Raw genomic sequence first — 13,842 nt, forward strand, 5'->3', positions numbered from 1 at the left:
GTTGAGATCTGAAGAATAAGAGTTCACTAGGCAAAGGACGGTGGCAGAGGAAGAAGGAGTGTTCCAGCAGAAGGTTCAGCAAGGCCAAAGTCAGGAAAGTTTAAATTCATTACCGCTAATCTCAAATCGGCCCTCAGGGCTTTCCAGAATGAGAGGGCCAGGAAAAGCAAAGAGCGTTGTAGAGTCTAAAGACCAGTTAGATTATTCCTATTCCAAAGAGCAGATGAACCTCATAAGGACCTGAACTAAATAAAGACTCTCGCCTGCAGACATCTCTTTATTCAGTAAATATGTAGCACCGACAACAAAGTACTGTTCACAATCCTGAGAAGGGTGGGAAAGGGAGGGCAGCTCAAAGGGCAAATGCAAAGTCGACCCTGCTCTCAAGAAACTCTTGTTTTTCCCACATTTAGATTCCTGATACCCATTGCATTCCAGCAGACCAACCGCCCTGTCCCTGTTGTATACTCGCTCAATACTGAATTTCAGCTCTGCAACAATGAGAAGGTGTTCCTGATGGACCCCAACACATCTGATATGTCACTGGCGGAAATGGATTACAAAGGGGCCTTCTCCAAAGGTAAGTCATTCCCTTCACCCGCAGACAGAGACTCCGCTGGACTTGAGAAGCTTTCGGATAGGTCCTTGGACTAGCATCTCTGCTCATTGGCTTTCAGTCAGCTCTCCAGGGAAGATTCCCCCAGCATGGGTTCCAGGGCAGCCAAGGTTTAGTCCAGGAACAGACCCATATTCTTCCTTCAAGCTATTTCAAAATAAGATCACATTCTTGGTGCGATAATGATCAGCAGTGCGATACTGTGGAAGAGCACTGGCCTGAGTAGTAAGAACACTGGGGTTTCCAACCAGATTCTAACCCACTGTCTGACTTTGGGTAAACTGCTTCACCTCTCAGTTCCTCAGAGAGATTGCAATATGACCCTACTGCCTGCCAGCCTCAAAGCTATGCCAAACATACGTGTCCTCTCCGGCAGGCTTTCTCTACTTGAAATGGCTCCTCTGTCCCCTCCCTGTCCCGAATAGGATTCCCTTGACTTTCTTCTCCTTCGGGTCTCTATCTAAACGTTAATCTCCCAATAGACACTTGCCTTGATTTCACCAGCCAATCTAATATAAGCCATCATAGTTGTCACGTTCACAGTCTGTTCATTTTTTATAGTACTTATCACAATTTTTAACATTATAATATATATATTTCTTTACTTATTTATTGCCTATCTCTACCACTAGACTGTAAATTCCATTAGAACAGAGATGGTGATCAAATACCAAATTTGCACACCATACCACCAGTGCCAAGGTGCTCAATAAATATTTGTTGAATGAATTAATAATAAATGAATCAATCATCTGCCTTTTCTCTCAGTTATCTCTTCTGCCTTTCTCTTACTTTTAATCTTCTGCTCACATCTGTGTTTTTTTCCCTCATCCTAAAAACACATCCCGTAACAGAAAAAGAAAATCTCTCATCCCTACCTGTCCCTCAAACTTCAGCCCATGTTCTCCTTTGCTTTTCTCTGAGAAGCTTCCTGAGGGAGTGGTGAGCACACGCTGTCCTCATGGCCGTTCTTCCCAGTCACTCCTCCATCCGTCTGCTGCAGGCTGGGTTTGTCCTACCACGGCTCAGAATCCTCTCCCGTCCATGACACCAAACCTATGGATTTGGACACTTTTTTCCTGTTTGGTTTCCTTTGCACCAGCCTCACCTGACACCATCTTATCTCTCTGGCCACTTCTCACTCTCCGGCCTTGGGTCTCCGTCCTCTGCCCCATCTGTGCTGCTGTGTCCATGTTCCATGCTTGACTCCTGTTCTCACTTCAGTGCTACTCCAGTCGTCACCCTGGCTTGTCTCATCCCTTTACCCTGAACTCTTCCTAACCTCCTGCTACCCCACAGCCATTCCACAAAAATTGACCTTGTCCCTGGTCCCTCCTGAGCTTCATTTCCACACTTCCACATGCGGACTCAAACTGCCAAACCTCTCCAAGCGGGTGTCGTTCAGACACCTAGAGACGTCTAGAACTGGACTTACCTCCCCCCAGACGTGTTCCTCTCACATCCACTGCCCCACTGACTGCATCACCATACTCCAGGTGGCCCAGCCAAAGACCTCAGCGCTATGCTCTGCTTCTGGTTGCCTCCTGTATCCCATCTATCATAAGATGAATGGTTCCAACTCCTAGACATTTCTTGAATGCATCCCCTTGCCTCACTGCTATATTTTGGATACCTATTTCTTGCTAGAGCATTAAAATAACTCCCTACCTGTGATTCTGGTCTCTTTGTCTTCAGTCTCCATGTTTCTAAAGCCCAGGTACGTTGACATTAAGCCCCCGTTTAAAACCTTCCGGCGTTCCCTGTTACTCCTATACTCAAGTCCAGAATCCTCACACCATTAATCAACCTTCCCGGGAGTCTCTCCTGCCAGAGCCCTCCCGACGCCCTCCACCCCAATCACTGGCCTACCCAGTGCCATAGCAGACGCTTGGGATGAACATCTGAAGTCAGACGAATTTGTGCTCAAATCCTCCCCACCACGGGTCCCAGATACGAAATGCTGGACAAGTTATTTAAAACAGGGATAATAATTGAACCTATCTCTTAGGCCCTTGGGAGGATTAACTAAGATACTGTAGGTAAAGAACTTGATACCCTAGCAGGAACTAAGGAAAAGTACCTACACCGGGGCTGATACCTTTCCAGCATTCCGTATGTTGTACATGGACTTGCTTTTGCCTAGATTGCTCTCCCCAGCTTCTCCCACCCGCCTCAAATGCTCTATCTGACAAATGCCTACTCATCGTTCAGGATACTGCCCAATGTCATCTCTTCTCTAAATCCTTCCATACCTTTCCTCAGGAAGATTTTTGTGCTCAGCTATATGCTCACTTGATGTTACGTACCTTCCGCTGTTGTACGCAGCAGTATCACATGGACGTTAATAGTGTGGGTTTTTCGAGACAAAGCACTTTGACTTTGAATCTCACCCTCCCCACTTACTAACTTTGTGACCTTGAACAAGTCACTTAACCACTCAATTTCCTCATCTGTAAAAACTCGTGAGCACTACATGAGTTCTTCCATGGGAAGGAGTTAGTACAGTACCTAGCAAATGGTATGAGTTCGATAAATGTCAGCTATTATTAGCAATTGCTTTGCTTTTATTTCTGCCGTCTCATCTGTGTCTCACTCACCTTCGTATCCCCTGCACGTAACAGACTGCTTGCCCCACCCTAAATACTTAAGTAACATTTACTGATTAAAAGAAGCTATGCATGAATGAATGTGTATTTTAGGGGCACATGGACCCCACAGCTCTTCATAGAAAGGTACTTTTGACTCTATAGGAGCATGTTAAATTCTTCCTATCTTTGACACTTTTTTTCTCTTTAATCTTAAAGTCTGACCTAATTAATGCCTTGCAATCTTTTCAGGTCAAATCCTTTATGGCCGAGTACTTTGGAATCCAGAACAAAACCTTAATTCTGCTTACAAACTCCAGCTGGAGAAGGTCTATCTTTGTACCGGCAAGGATGGCTACGTGCCTTTCTTTGATCCCACGGGGACAATCTACAATGAAGGGCCACAGTATGGATGCATTCAGCCAAACAAACACCTAAAACACAGATTCCTGCTGCTGGTATGCTAACTGTTAGGGTTAAAGGGCTGACACACGAGTAGCTTTCCTCAGCTATGGTTTTTGCCTGAAGCAGATAGAACCCCACTCTTGATGGTTTTCTACAGATATTGTTGTTGTTACTTCTATCAGCTTAATGTTAGTATTGGGTTGGCCAAAAAGTTCGTTCGATCTTATGAAAAAACCCGAACGAACTTTTGGCTAACTCGATACATATTACCAACTGTGAAGGTTTGGTGGGTAACAAGACAAGCTGTTACTAATGTTCTAGGAAGAGGAAAGTCTAAGCCAGTGTTTCTCAAAGTGTGTCCCAGACACCCCTGAACATCCCCAATATTCTTTCAGGGCGTCCACAAGGTCAGAACCAGTTTCATAATGATATGATGATGCTTGCCTTTTTCATACTCAGTCCCTCATGAGTGCCAGGAGTACGAAGGTTTCATTGATAGGGATTCAGATTCGACATTGTGACTAATCTTTAGAAAAAAATACCACTTACTGAGCTTTGATTTAGTATCCAAAAAGAATATCCATAATTATCTGAAAAAGTTATTCAAACATTTCTCTGTCTTCCAACTACATAGCTTATGTGAGGCCAGATTCTTCATATACTTCAGCCAAAACAACATGTCACAACAGATTGAATACAGAAGCAATTGTGAGAATCTGGTTCTTTAACAGAGATTTGCAAAAATGTAAAACAATGCCAGCTCTCTTTTTGGGAGGTGGGTGTGAATACAGACATTTTCACTAAAAAATATGTTACTTATGTTAACATGTAGTGAGTTTCTCATTTCTATTTTAAAATGAATTAGTAAATGCATTTTTTAAAATTGTTAATTGTAACATAATTACAGTGTTAATTTTAATACAGTAAATATTGATAGATATCAGTCACATAAAATGAAACTTTGGGGGAAGGTGGTCCTTAATTTTTATGTTCTGAGACCAAATAGCTTGAGAATTGTTGGTCTAGGCACTCTCACCCATTGGGTTTTGAGATCACAGAGGCCACCAAGTGTCCTCCCCTGAAGAGGGCAGTCAGTGCCCAGAGGCAGCGGTCAACTTAAGGAGAGGGCTCCTGCAGCATGTGCGCTCCTGACCCAACCCAAAGGAGGAGTGGAGAGTACCTTTCTCCTCCCAGTGACTGCCACCTGCCAGCTCAGTGGTTCCGTCTTTCTAAATCTTGCGTTTCTTTTTTCTGAAATCCTAGGACCGCAGTCAGCCAGAGGTAACGGACAAGTACTTCCACGACGTGCCCTTTGAAGCCCACTTTGCTTCTGAGTTGCCTGATTTCCACGTGGTCAGTAGCATGCCAGGCGTGGATGGATTTACTCTGAAGGTGGACGCACTCTATAAGGTGAGTGTGGTGAGAAGAATAGAAGCACAGGATCAAGGTCACTTTAAAGGTTACAAAAAGGTGGATGACATCATCTCTTTGGTGTCAGTTTCTTTTTATAACATTCTTACTGGCAGGTCTTTTTTTATTGTTGTTAAGCTCATCATTCAGCCAAAACTTTACCGTCTATCCAATAGACCAATAAAATTCTTTAATTTGCATATACTCACTCATCATGGCTCTTTGCTGCACCAGCTGATTTTCACAGGCATGTGGAAATATTTAACAAACTCATAAATACAATTCAGTAATTTAGAATGGCAAGAATTACTAGTATTCAATAAGCAAAAATACTCTAAGTCCCAGTAATAAAAATAAACTTCCAAGATCAAATTCCACTCTTCTCTGTCTCCCAATAGTAAGCCATGACCTTGGATTTCAGAACTTTTATCACTCTTCAGAAGTTATTTCAAAATCATGGAGGGTTTCCATGGGGGCAGATGAGAGGGAAATAAAATACTTGATGACATAACTCAGGGGAGGATCCAAGAAGTGTTAAGATTTAGCAGATTTTTGTCAAGTATCTGTGTATTATGCACAGAGTAGGTGGTTAGTGAATATTTGTTGAATGACTCTATTTTAGCTAAAGTTCATCAATAAATAGTAAATTGGCATAGAAAACAATAAAAGGTACTGGGAATAAATGTGATTATTAATACTATTACTCCACGGCTATCAATAAAGGCCAACACATCATAAGTGATGAGTGAGCTAAAGAAACCCTGAAAGGTAAATTCTTAGGGCTATTTCATGCACAGGTAGTGAAACTGAAAAAAAATGTGAATATCTGACCCAAGATCACCTGAATGTGGAAATAAAACAGGACCCCAAAATATTCAGTTCAGTTCTCTATTCACAGACACCAACCATGGCTAATGCTTTTCTTTTTTTTTCTTTCTTTTTTCTTTTTTTTACTTCATCAAAACCTTTCTGGTACAGTTACAGTGGCATATTTACTAATCTTTAAATGCGCCATACATAGTCTTATCTCAACATTTTTCTTAAAAGGTGCCAGTTATGGTCTGATTTATTCCATGACTTTAAAAGCAAGAGGTTCTTTAGTGGATCAGTTTCCTTTCTTTGTTTTTTTTTTTTTTTTTGCGGTACACAGGCCCCTCACTGTTGTGGCCTCTCCCGTTGCGGAGCACAGGCTCCGGACGCGCAGGCTCAGCGGCCATGGCTCACAGGCCCAGCCGCTCCGCGGCATGTGGGATCCTCCCGGACCGGGGCACAAACCCGTGTCCCCTGCATCGGCAGGCGGACTCTCAATCACTGCGCCACCAGGGAAGCCTCCTTTCTTTGTTTTAATTGAAACACATTTGATATACCATATAATGTTCTTTTCAGGTGGACTCCAGTGGCAAGAATTACTTGCAGTGATTTGACATTTGCATACGTTATGAAATGATCAATGTCATAAGTCTAGTAACCATCTGTCCCCATACAAAGCTATTACAGTATCATTGGCCATGTTCCTTATGCTGTGTATTACATCTCCTGGCTTATTTATTTGATAACTGGAGGTTTGTACCTCTTAAGCCTCTTCCCATATTACAGTGCTCCCCACACCCTCCTCCCTCTGGCGACTACCCATTTATTCTCTGCATCTATGAGACTGTTTTCATTTTGTTTTGTTTGTTTGTTTTGTTTTTCAGATTCCACAAATAAGTGAAATCATATGGTATTAGTCTTTCTCTGTCTAACTTATTTAACTTAGCGTAATGCTTTCTAGGTCCATCCGTGTTGTCACAACTGGCAAGATTCTTTTTTATGGCTGCATGGTATATCTATATACACACACACACACCCCACATCTTTTTCCATTCATCTATTGATGGACAGTTAGGTTGTTTCCATATCTTGGCTACTGTAAGTAATGCTGCTTTGAACACTGGTGTGGCTAATGCTTTTCTTGAAACCGTTTATCTATTGGGGCTTGTGGTGGGCAGCTGTCTTTCCATTGCCTTTCCTCAGAGGTGGCCTGTGGGCAGCAATGACATGTTCGCTTTGTCTCGCCATCTCCTCCTTCTGCAGGTGGAAGCCGGACACCAGTGGTATCTCCAGGTGATCTACGTCATTGGACCTGACACCATCTCAGGTCCCAGGGTCCAGCGCTCTCTCACTGCCCCTCTGAGGCGCAACCGAAGGGACCTGGTGGACCCCAGTGGCTGGCTGACCCTTGACGAATCCCTCATCTATGACAATGAAGGGAACCAAGTCAAGAATGGCACCAATATGAAGTCGCTGAATCTGGAGATGGAAGAGCCAGCTGTAGCTGCTTCTCTATCCCAAACCGGGGCGTCTATCAGCAGCGCCCTTGCTGCCATCATGCTCCTACTTCTGGTGCTTTTGGTGGCTTGTTTCATCACCAGGAAACGCCAGAAACAGAGGAAGAAGCCACCCACGGGGGACATTTTGGAGGAATACCCTCTGAATACCAAGGTGGATGTGCCCAAGAGGGGCCTGGACAGGGTGGAGAAGAACGTGGACAGACAGTACTGCACTGTGCGGAACGTCAACGTACTCAGTGAAACCGAGGGTGCTTATGTGTTCAAAGGTGCTAAAGTAAAAAAATTGAATCTGGAAGTCAGAGTTCACAACAATTTGCAAGACGGAACAGAAGTTTAATGGAGGAGATCCATGAGTATTTTTTTTCTAAAATCATTTTTATAAAACGGGGGAAAATACTGGTATTTTTATAATCTTGCTGATTGAAAAGGGAAAACTATAGCTTTGAGTGGCGGAGGCACACATCACATGCATCAGCTCACAGCTGAGCTACCTCATTAAACAAAGAACCACTGAGACCCCAGAGGATGGAAGTAGTTCTTTCCGTAGATCCCATTAACCATGTGAGCAGTGACAAATTGTTCCTTCTGTAAGGCTGATCTTAGAAAGCCAGTGTCTGGTGTTAGGACAGGAGTGAGCTCCACAGCTGGTGGAGCTCAGAGGGCTGGGGGTGAACCAGGCAGGTCTCAGAGGGAGAGAGACAGGGATGCAGGGCCTTTGGTCTCCTCCCCCCACTCCAGCTCCCTTCTGCTTGAGATTTTCCTTGGCCTCTGCACAGCAGAGTTCACGTTGCTGACGCCCAGGTTCTGCTCAGAATTCTGCTAATCAGCACCTGTGTGTCTGCTCATGTGTCCACTTGACAACCTGCCCTCCGTGGCTTCTGATCGTACCTTGCATCACCAGCCCTTTTCACCTGGGAGCTCAAAGTGGTCTGGACCAGAGCATTTCTCCACAACTCAAGGGAGAAACCTCAGCCTCGCCTGTCAGGCATCAGGCACAGTGGAACCCTCCTTATGGAGGGGGGGACTGAAACCTGGGGAAAGGAGGGACCTGGCTGGCGCCTCAGAGAACATCAGTGATGCCCTGCACCCTAGACCCAGGGGGATGCCCTTGTGCCCGGCTGGTTCACACTGCAGCCAGGACACATCCAGACATCCTCCCTGACAAAGGATGCCACCAGGCAAGATTGCCGCACTGTGGCCTTTTTAGTCAGCATTGCTGTGGATGCTTGAAACACCTACCACAGTTCCTGCTACCCCAGGCTTTTCCCAGTCCAATAACAGACAAGCCGTGTGCTTTGCTAGCGGTGGGGTTTTTATTTTGTTAGGGCTGCAGAAAAGTCAGAGATTCATTTGAATAAAGCAAATTGGGAGAAAGCTCAGGCCAGAACGAAATCAGAGTTAATGGATGCCAACTAGTCGTCATAGCAGAAAAGTACTAGTACTCACAGTAGAAAAGTACTAGTACTCCCAGCAGATAAAGTACTGGTACAGCAGATAAAGTACTAGTACAGCGGATAAAGGCACCGTTCCTGGTACAGTGTTTCAGGGATTTCTCTTTCGGGGGTTCTTTTTTTGGTAGCTCAGGCACTTATTTTATTATATCCGCACATGACAAGGCCATGGACACATGGCTTTAAAGTGATTTCGTGTTCAAATAGCAGCTTGATGATGTACGTAGTGTGCGCACCGCTTGCTTTTGTGTTTCAGTTTTGTTTCTGCTGTATTGGCAAAAATATAAGCATGCATGTCGTGTTATTTTGAACTGCAGGCACCATTCCATTGTTCAGGAGTAAGAGACACGTCCCCTTCCTGATGCACGGCACGCTGTAATCACTGAGCAGATCACAGAGCATTCACATTGTGTAATATTTGTATTAGGATGACCCTAGCTCTTTGAGAACATTCCACACTGGAAATACTTTGGTCCTAAAAGCTAGAAAGAATGAACCGTGAAAGGTTTTAGGCATCTCAGCCAGAATCCAATTCTCTCTCCTTGAGAGAAGGGCGGGTGTGAGCCGTGCCTTGGGTTCTCCAGCAGTGCCTTGTGCACAACGAGCGCTCCAGGAATATTTGTTCAGTAAACAAATGAATGGTGTCATGGGTGAATGATAGAGGAATCGATTTAGGGAGGGGAGGAGAGAGACTATGGTGGCAATATCACAAGGGTAAGTAGAGGGGAAAAAAAACTATCTCTTCTACTTGGATTATAAAATAATCTTCTCATTGGAGCAAAGAAGCACCACTTGACATAGCCATGAATCTGGCAGTGGGCTTGAGGAGGACTGAACAGAAAAGCTGTAATAATGTATTAGCAGGAGGTGAGACTGTGAATCATTCTCCAGAGCAGGACATTTAGAGGAAAGTCTGACTTAGCAACTCCGAGCTGAGCACAAAGTTTGCAGGAGAAGATGAGTTGGAGTGAGTGAGCCCAGAACCTGATACTCCTGACTGCTCAGGTGCTACTCGAGGCCAGCTTGGGTGTTAGGGCTGGAACTTCTGTATTGGACTCACGAACACCCAAAACTGGTGTCTCATGGCTGGAGAGCCCGTCAGCTGAGCATGGAATCCTCTCCGGAACAACCTAGAAAGTTGATGCTAATTCTGCAAGGACAGGCAGCCAGTTGCTCATGGAGCAACGTTTGATTGGGCCTGTTGTTTAGCACTGCTCCTAGGTCCCTGAATGCTTGCACGTTGAAGCAGCAACTTTCCACTTGCTCGAATAGTCTTCTTGCACTGCCCTTCTCTTCCTGCTAAATAGGGCACATGGGTGGGCAGAATGTAGACAGATGGCAGAACGGAGCCAGTGTGGGAAGGAGTGGAGACTGATCTCAGAGTGCACCTAGCAGCCTCCGTGGAACAGTTCTCGAATGACACGAGCAGCATCGCTGAGGACTGTGAGATAGTGAGTTATCAGCTTGAAAGGAAAGCCCTTGGGTATCCCCGCCTCCCTTCCTTTCTATCCCCCACCACATACACTTTATTGAGTGCTGACCCTTCCCTAGTGGACGCACACTTGTGAAATAGAAATCGCTCCGAGATGTACAACTGAGATGTACTTCTTGGATACAGAATTTTTCATTTCTTTTATGTTTTATACTTCATACTGGGAAGCGGAGAACTTGGTGACTGATGTGCAATTATACTTCAGCCAAAGCTCTCCTTTTGGTTTTTCTAACTTGCTCACTAAGGCCTTGTGTGTGTTTTACTAACCTTTTATTACCATGTCTTTAGGTGAGAAGGAACAAAAGACCCTCAGGGGTTGCTATTTGCTATCACATGCTGGCTGTGAAGGCTAAAAGATAGAAGAGTCTGCACCTTTGCCCTTAGATTGTACCCCAGGCCTCCTGGCGGACTCACACAGATTCTTACAGGTAGATGCAGAAAGAGTGTTGGGATGTGTTTTGCAGTTTTACAATAGTCAGTCTCGGTGTCCCACAGGTATTCATTCTTCTTGGATACGACACACCTGCTCAGACTTGAGTAAAACATCCGTGGTGCTGTCAACCTGATTTCTTGACTCTGAAATGATCTTTGTATTTCCAATACCAATTTGTGTGTTATGAATTTCTGATTTCTCCAATAGCATATGCCACTATATAAATTTGTATTCATAAACAACAGTCTGGTTGTGGTTTTTTTGCTGTGTTCATCTCATTAGATTCTTCATCTCATTAATGTAAGACAATGCCATTGAGATGGCAAAATCATCCTAAAATTTGAGACAAAGGTTTTTGGAGAAAATCCCTTTGAAGGGGTTGCATCCGAGACACTCGCTACTTGTGCTAAGATCAAGAATAAATTACCTATCCCCATATTATCATAGTTCTTCTTTTGCAATCTGTTGAAACCCCAGAACAAAGAGGAGTAACTAAAATCTCCATGTGCAATACAATAAGATGATTATTTACTCTATATTTATCATCATCAAACCTTCTCATGACACTTGATATAGTGTGAAAATGGCTATGTCCTTCTGTACAGGCACAAAGATTTGTTAAGTGTCCGTGACTCACCCTGGAGATGACCAAAGCTCCAAATAAGAATTTATTGGCTCGTGCGGGAAAAATGGCAGAGTCAGAATGAAACTTAGCCCAGGCATTCTGCAAGCCTGTGCCTCTGTCCCCTCTGGGAAACCAGTGACAGTGGCCAGCAGGGCTCTGCTGGCATCCTTTGATGGCACATCTGCAAACCCAGCAAGACTTGAAAAAGCATTTTTTCATGAAATCTGGGGAAAAGATGCCACAACCAAACCTGGGATTTCCTTAGATGCTGTCATGGGCTTCGTGTAAACTTTACTTCCTCACGATTTCCTATGATTGTCCCTTGCCTAACAGCAGGCTCTAAGCCCTGGGGTGCATTTCTCCCATGTAGAAGCTGTATCAGGAGCCAATCTATGAATTGTTAGGACTGGCTATGAAAATGCTTCCTGAGACCTGAAATTTCATGGCCATACAATGTAGGAAACTTGGGGGTAAGTGGCAGAAAATGAGTTCTCATTTAGATTTTGCAATATCTCACAGACTAGGGTTTTGAAGAAACATAACGAGAACAGGAGAGGGAGACTATTGAGAATATCCTACTAGATTCAACCCCATGAAATTCCTAATTTTATAAGTTAAAAATAGTCCAGTATCAGTAGTTTACACTGCTCAACTTAATATTAAGATGCCACAGTGAGTAATAAAGATTCTATCCTCAAATGAGCCTGAGATAGCTCTAAGCAGGAGCCCTTTCAATGGCTTACTGAGTAGCTAGTGGCCCAGGTAAAGTCCTAGAGACAATATCAATAACATTTCGGGCACATCTGCCAATCAAGAGCAATGACTTCTTCACCTTCTCTACCTCATTCAGTCCTGGTGAAATAGTTGTAGGTCACTGTCCTGGATAATTTTCTTTGAAAGTTCCATATGAATCCCAGAATTTCAAGTCTTTGCACAAACTGATGTTGCTTGAAAATGGTCCAAAGCTCCTATAACTCTAATTTAATGCTCGTCCCGAAAAATTCAGTCACTTGATTGATACAACAAAATAGACCCATGGTGCAACTCTCTCTAAAAAAACTAGCAGAAGGTTATCCCCACGCTCATTTTGGTTTCAGGCTACCAAGCTCCAAGACCAGCAAATTATAAAAGTTTATTAGAATCCCAGACTGGGAGAGTTTCTGTAAATTGTTAAAAAAAAAAAAAAAAAAGGTTTCAAGATGCCTCCCTTAAACATTCTCACTAAAGGAATGTTTCCAAAATGAACCAATCATCTATACTAGTAACACACAGAAGTCCCTGCGCTGCTTATTCTGTTTGCCTTCACACCAATTCTCTGCCCTGTTTATGCTCCAGGAAACAGACTTCCCGAAATTGCTTCTCCGAGGCTTTCTTGCACCCTTGGCTTTTGGTTGAGATTGGCCAAATGGAGACATTGATGGGAAAGAAGTGAAGGTGTCTATCCCTCCCCACTGCCTTGCTGTGGTTCTGGCAGTGCCTGCATCCCTCCTGGGCCACAGGTCTTGTTGGGCAGCCCCCTCCCACTGTCCCTGTCCTTGAGGCTCTGACAACACCGTCCCTCACTTGCCCATGCAGACCTAGAGGTAGCCATGCTTTCATCCTGTCTCTAGTCCTCTGGCTTCATCACCCCTGTGGATTCCTTTAACTTAACCCTGCCCACGCTTCCACAGAGTCCCTTTTTTAAACTATCTATTCAAACCCTTTTAGTTTGCTATTTCTCTTCTGCCAGAACTATAATAGAGTCCTTAAATTCAGTGTCATTTGATTATAATTTTCTAATATAAATCAGAAATAATTAATCACTTGAACTCAAATCCTGTCTTAATTTTAAATTTGCCCATTATTATAATCAGTGGCACACTGATAAATATTTCACACCCAGCTTTTGGTGTCTGGGAAGGCCTGATTGGAAGCATTTGCTGGCTTTTGTGTTGTATATGCCCTCACCATGGCAGAATTTAACCTAATTTCACTGAACATGGAGATGGGAAGAGATACACAAGAACACAAGTTGATATAGCATTTCTACCACACAAAGTAAACATAAATAACCTCGAGATCATCAATAAGAGTAAAATGTCAAGGAATTAGAAAGTTTGAGTACCTTTGCTTTTAACATAATGTATTCAATTGTGCTTATTTGATATAAATTTTAATAATGGCTCTGTTTACTTGCAAAACTCCTGAAAATTTAGCAATCGGCTCTCTCATGCTGGGCCGGCTCAGCTCACAACTGTGAGAGAAAACATATCCACAACTGCTTGGTCAATTTAACCTGCTTTTGTTAGTTTTTCCCTCACATTTTACTATACATTTAAAATATACCTCAATAACTTTGCTCTAAAATCTTATATTTGACTCTCAAATTGTTCTTTTTAGCAGAAAGAAAAGGTAATATAGGAAAATTAGCTTCTTGTAAAACTACCAAGTGGTTCAATGTATTCAGAGTGGTGAAAGTTTCCTCAAACAATTTTTTCTGTTTTTTTTTTTTTTTT

General features: G+C 43.5%; 1 protein-coding gene across 6 annotated transcripts in view; it reads left to right on the forward strand.

Annotated features, from left to right (window-relative positions):
* Positions 1–10,966, forward strand: part of FRAS1 (Fraser extracellular matrix complex subunit 1) — a 465,636-nt gene extending 454,670 nt beyond the window's left edge. For all 6 annotated transcript variants that reach the window (XM_033857161.2, XM_073805374.1, XM_033857160.2 and 3 more), the window contains 4 exons: positions 414–580; positions 3,454–3,659; positions 4,870–5,016; positions 7,090–10,966. In XM_033857161.2, the coding sequence (XP_033713052.1) occupies positions 414–580; positions 3,454–3,659; positions 4,870–5,016; positions 7,090–7,683 (1,114 nt within the window). In that variant the 3' untranslated portion in view covers positions 7,684–10,966. The remainder of the gene's footprint in view (positions 1–413; positions 581–3,453; positions 3,660–4,869; positions 5,017–7,089) is intronic.
* The last annotated feature ends 2,876 nt before the right edge of the window (positions 10,967–13,842 follow it).

This window comes from Tursiops truncatus, chromosome 5 (assembly GCF_011762595.2).
Source record: "Tursiops truncatus isolate mTurTru1 chromosome 5, mTurTru1.mat.Y, whole genome shotgun sequence".
In the NCBI taxonomy this organism is placed as follows: domain Eukaryota; kingdom Metazoa; phylum Chordata; class Mammalia; order Artiodactyla; family Delphinidae; genus Tursiops; species Tursiops truncatus.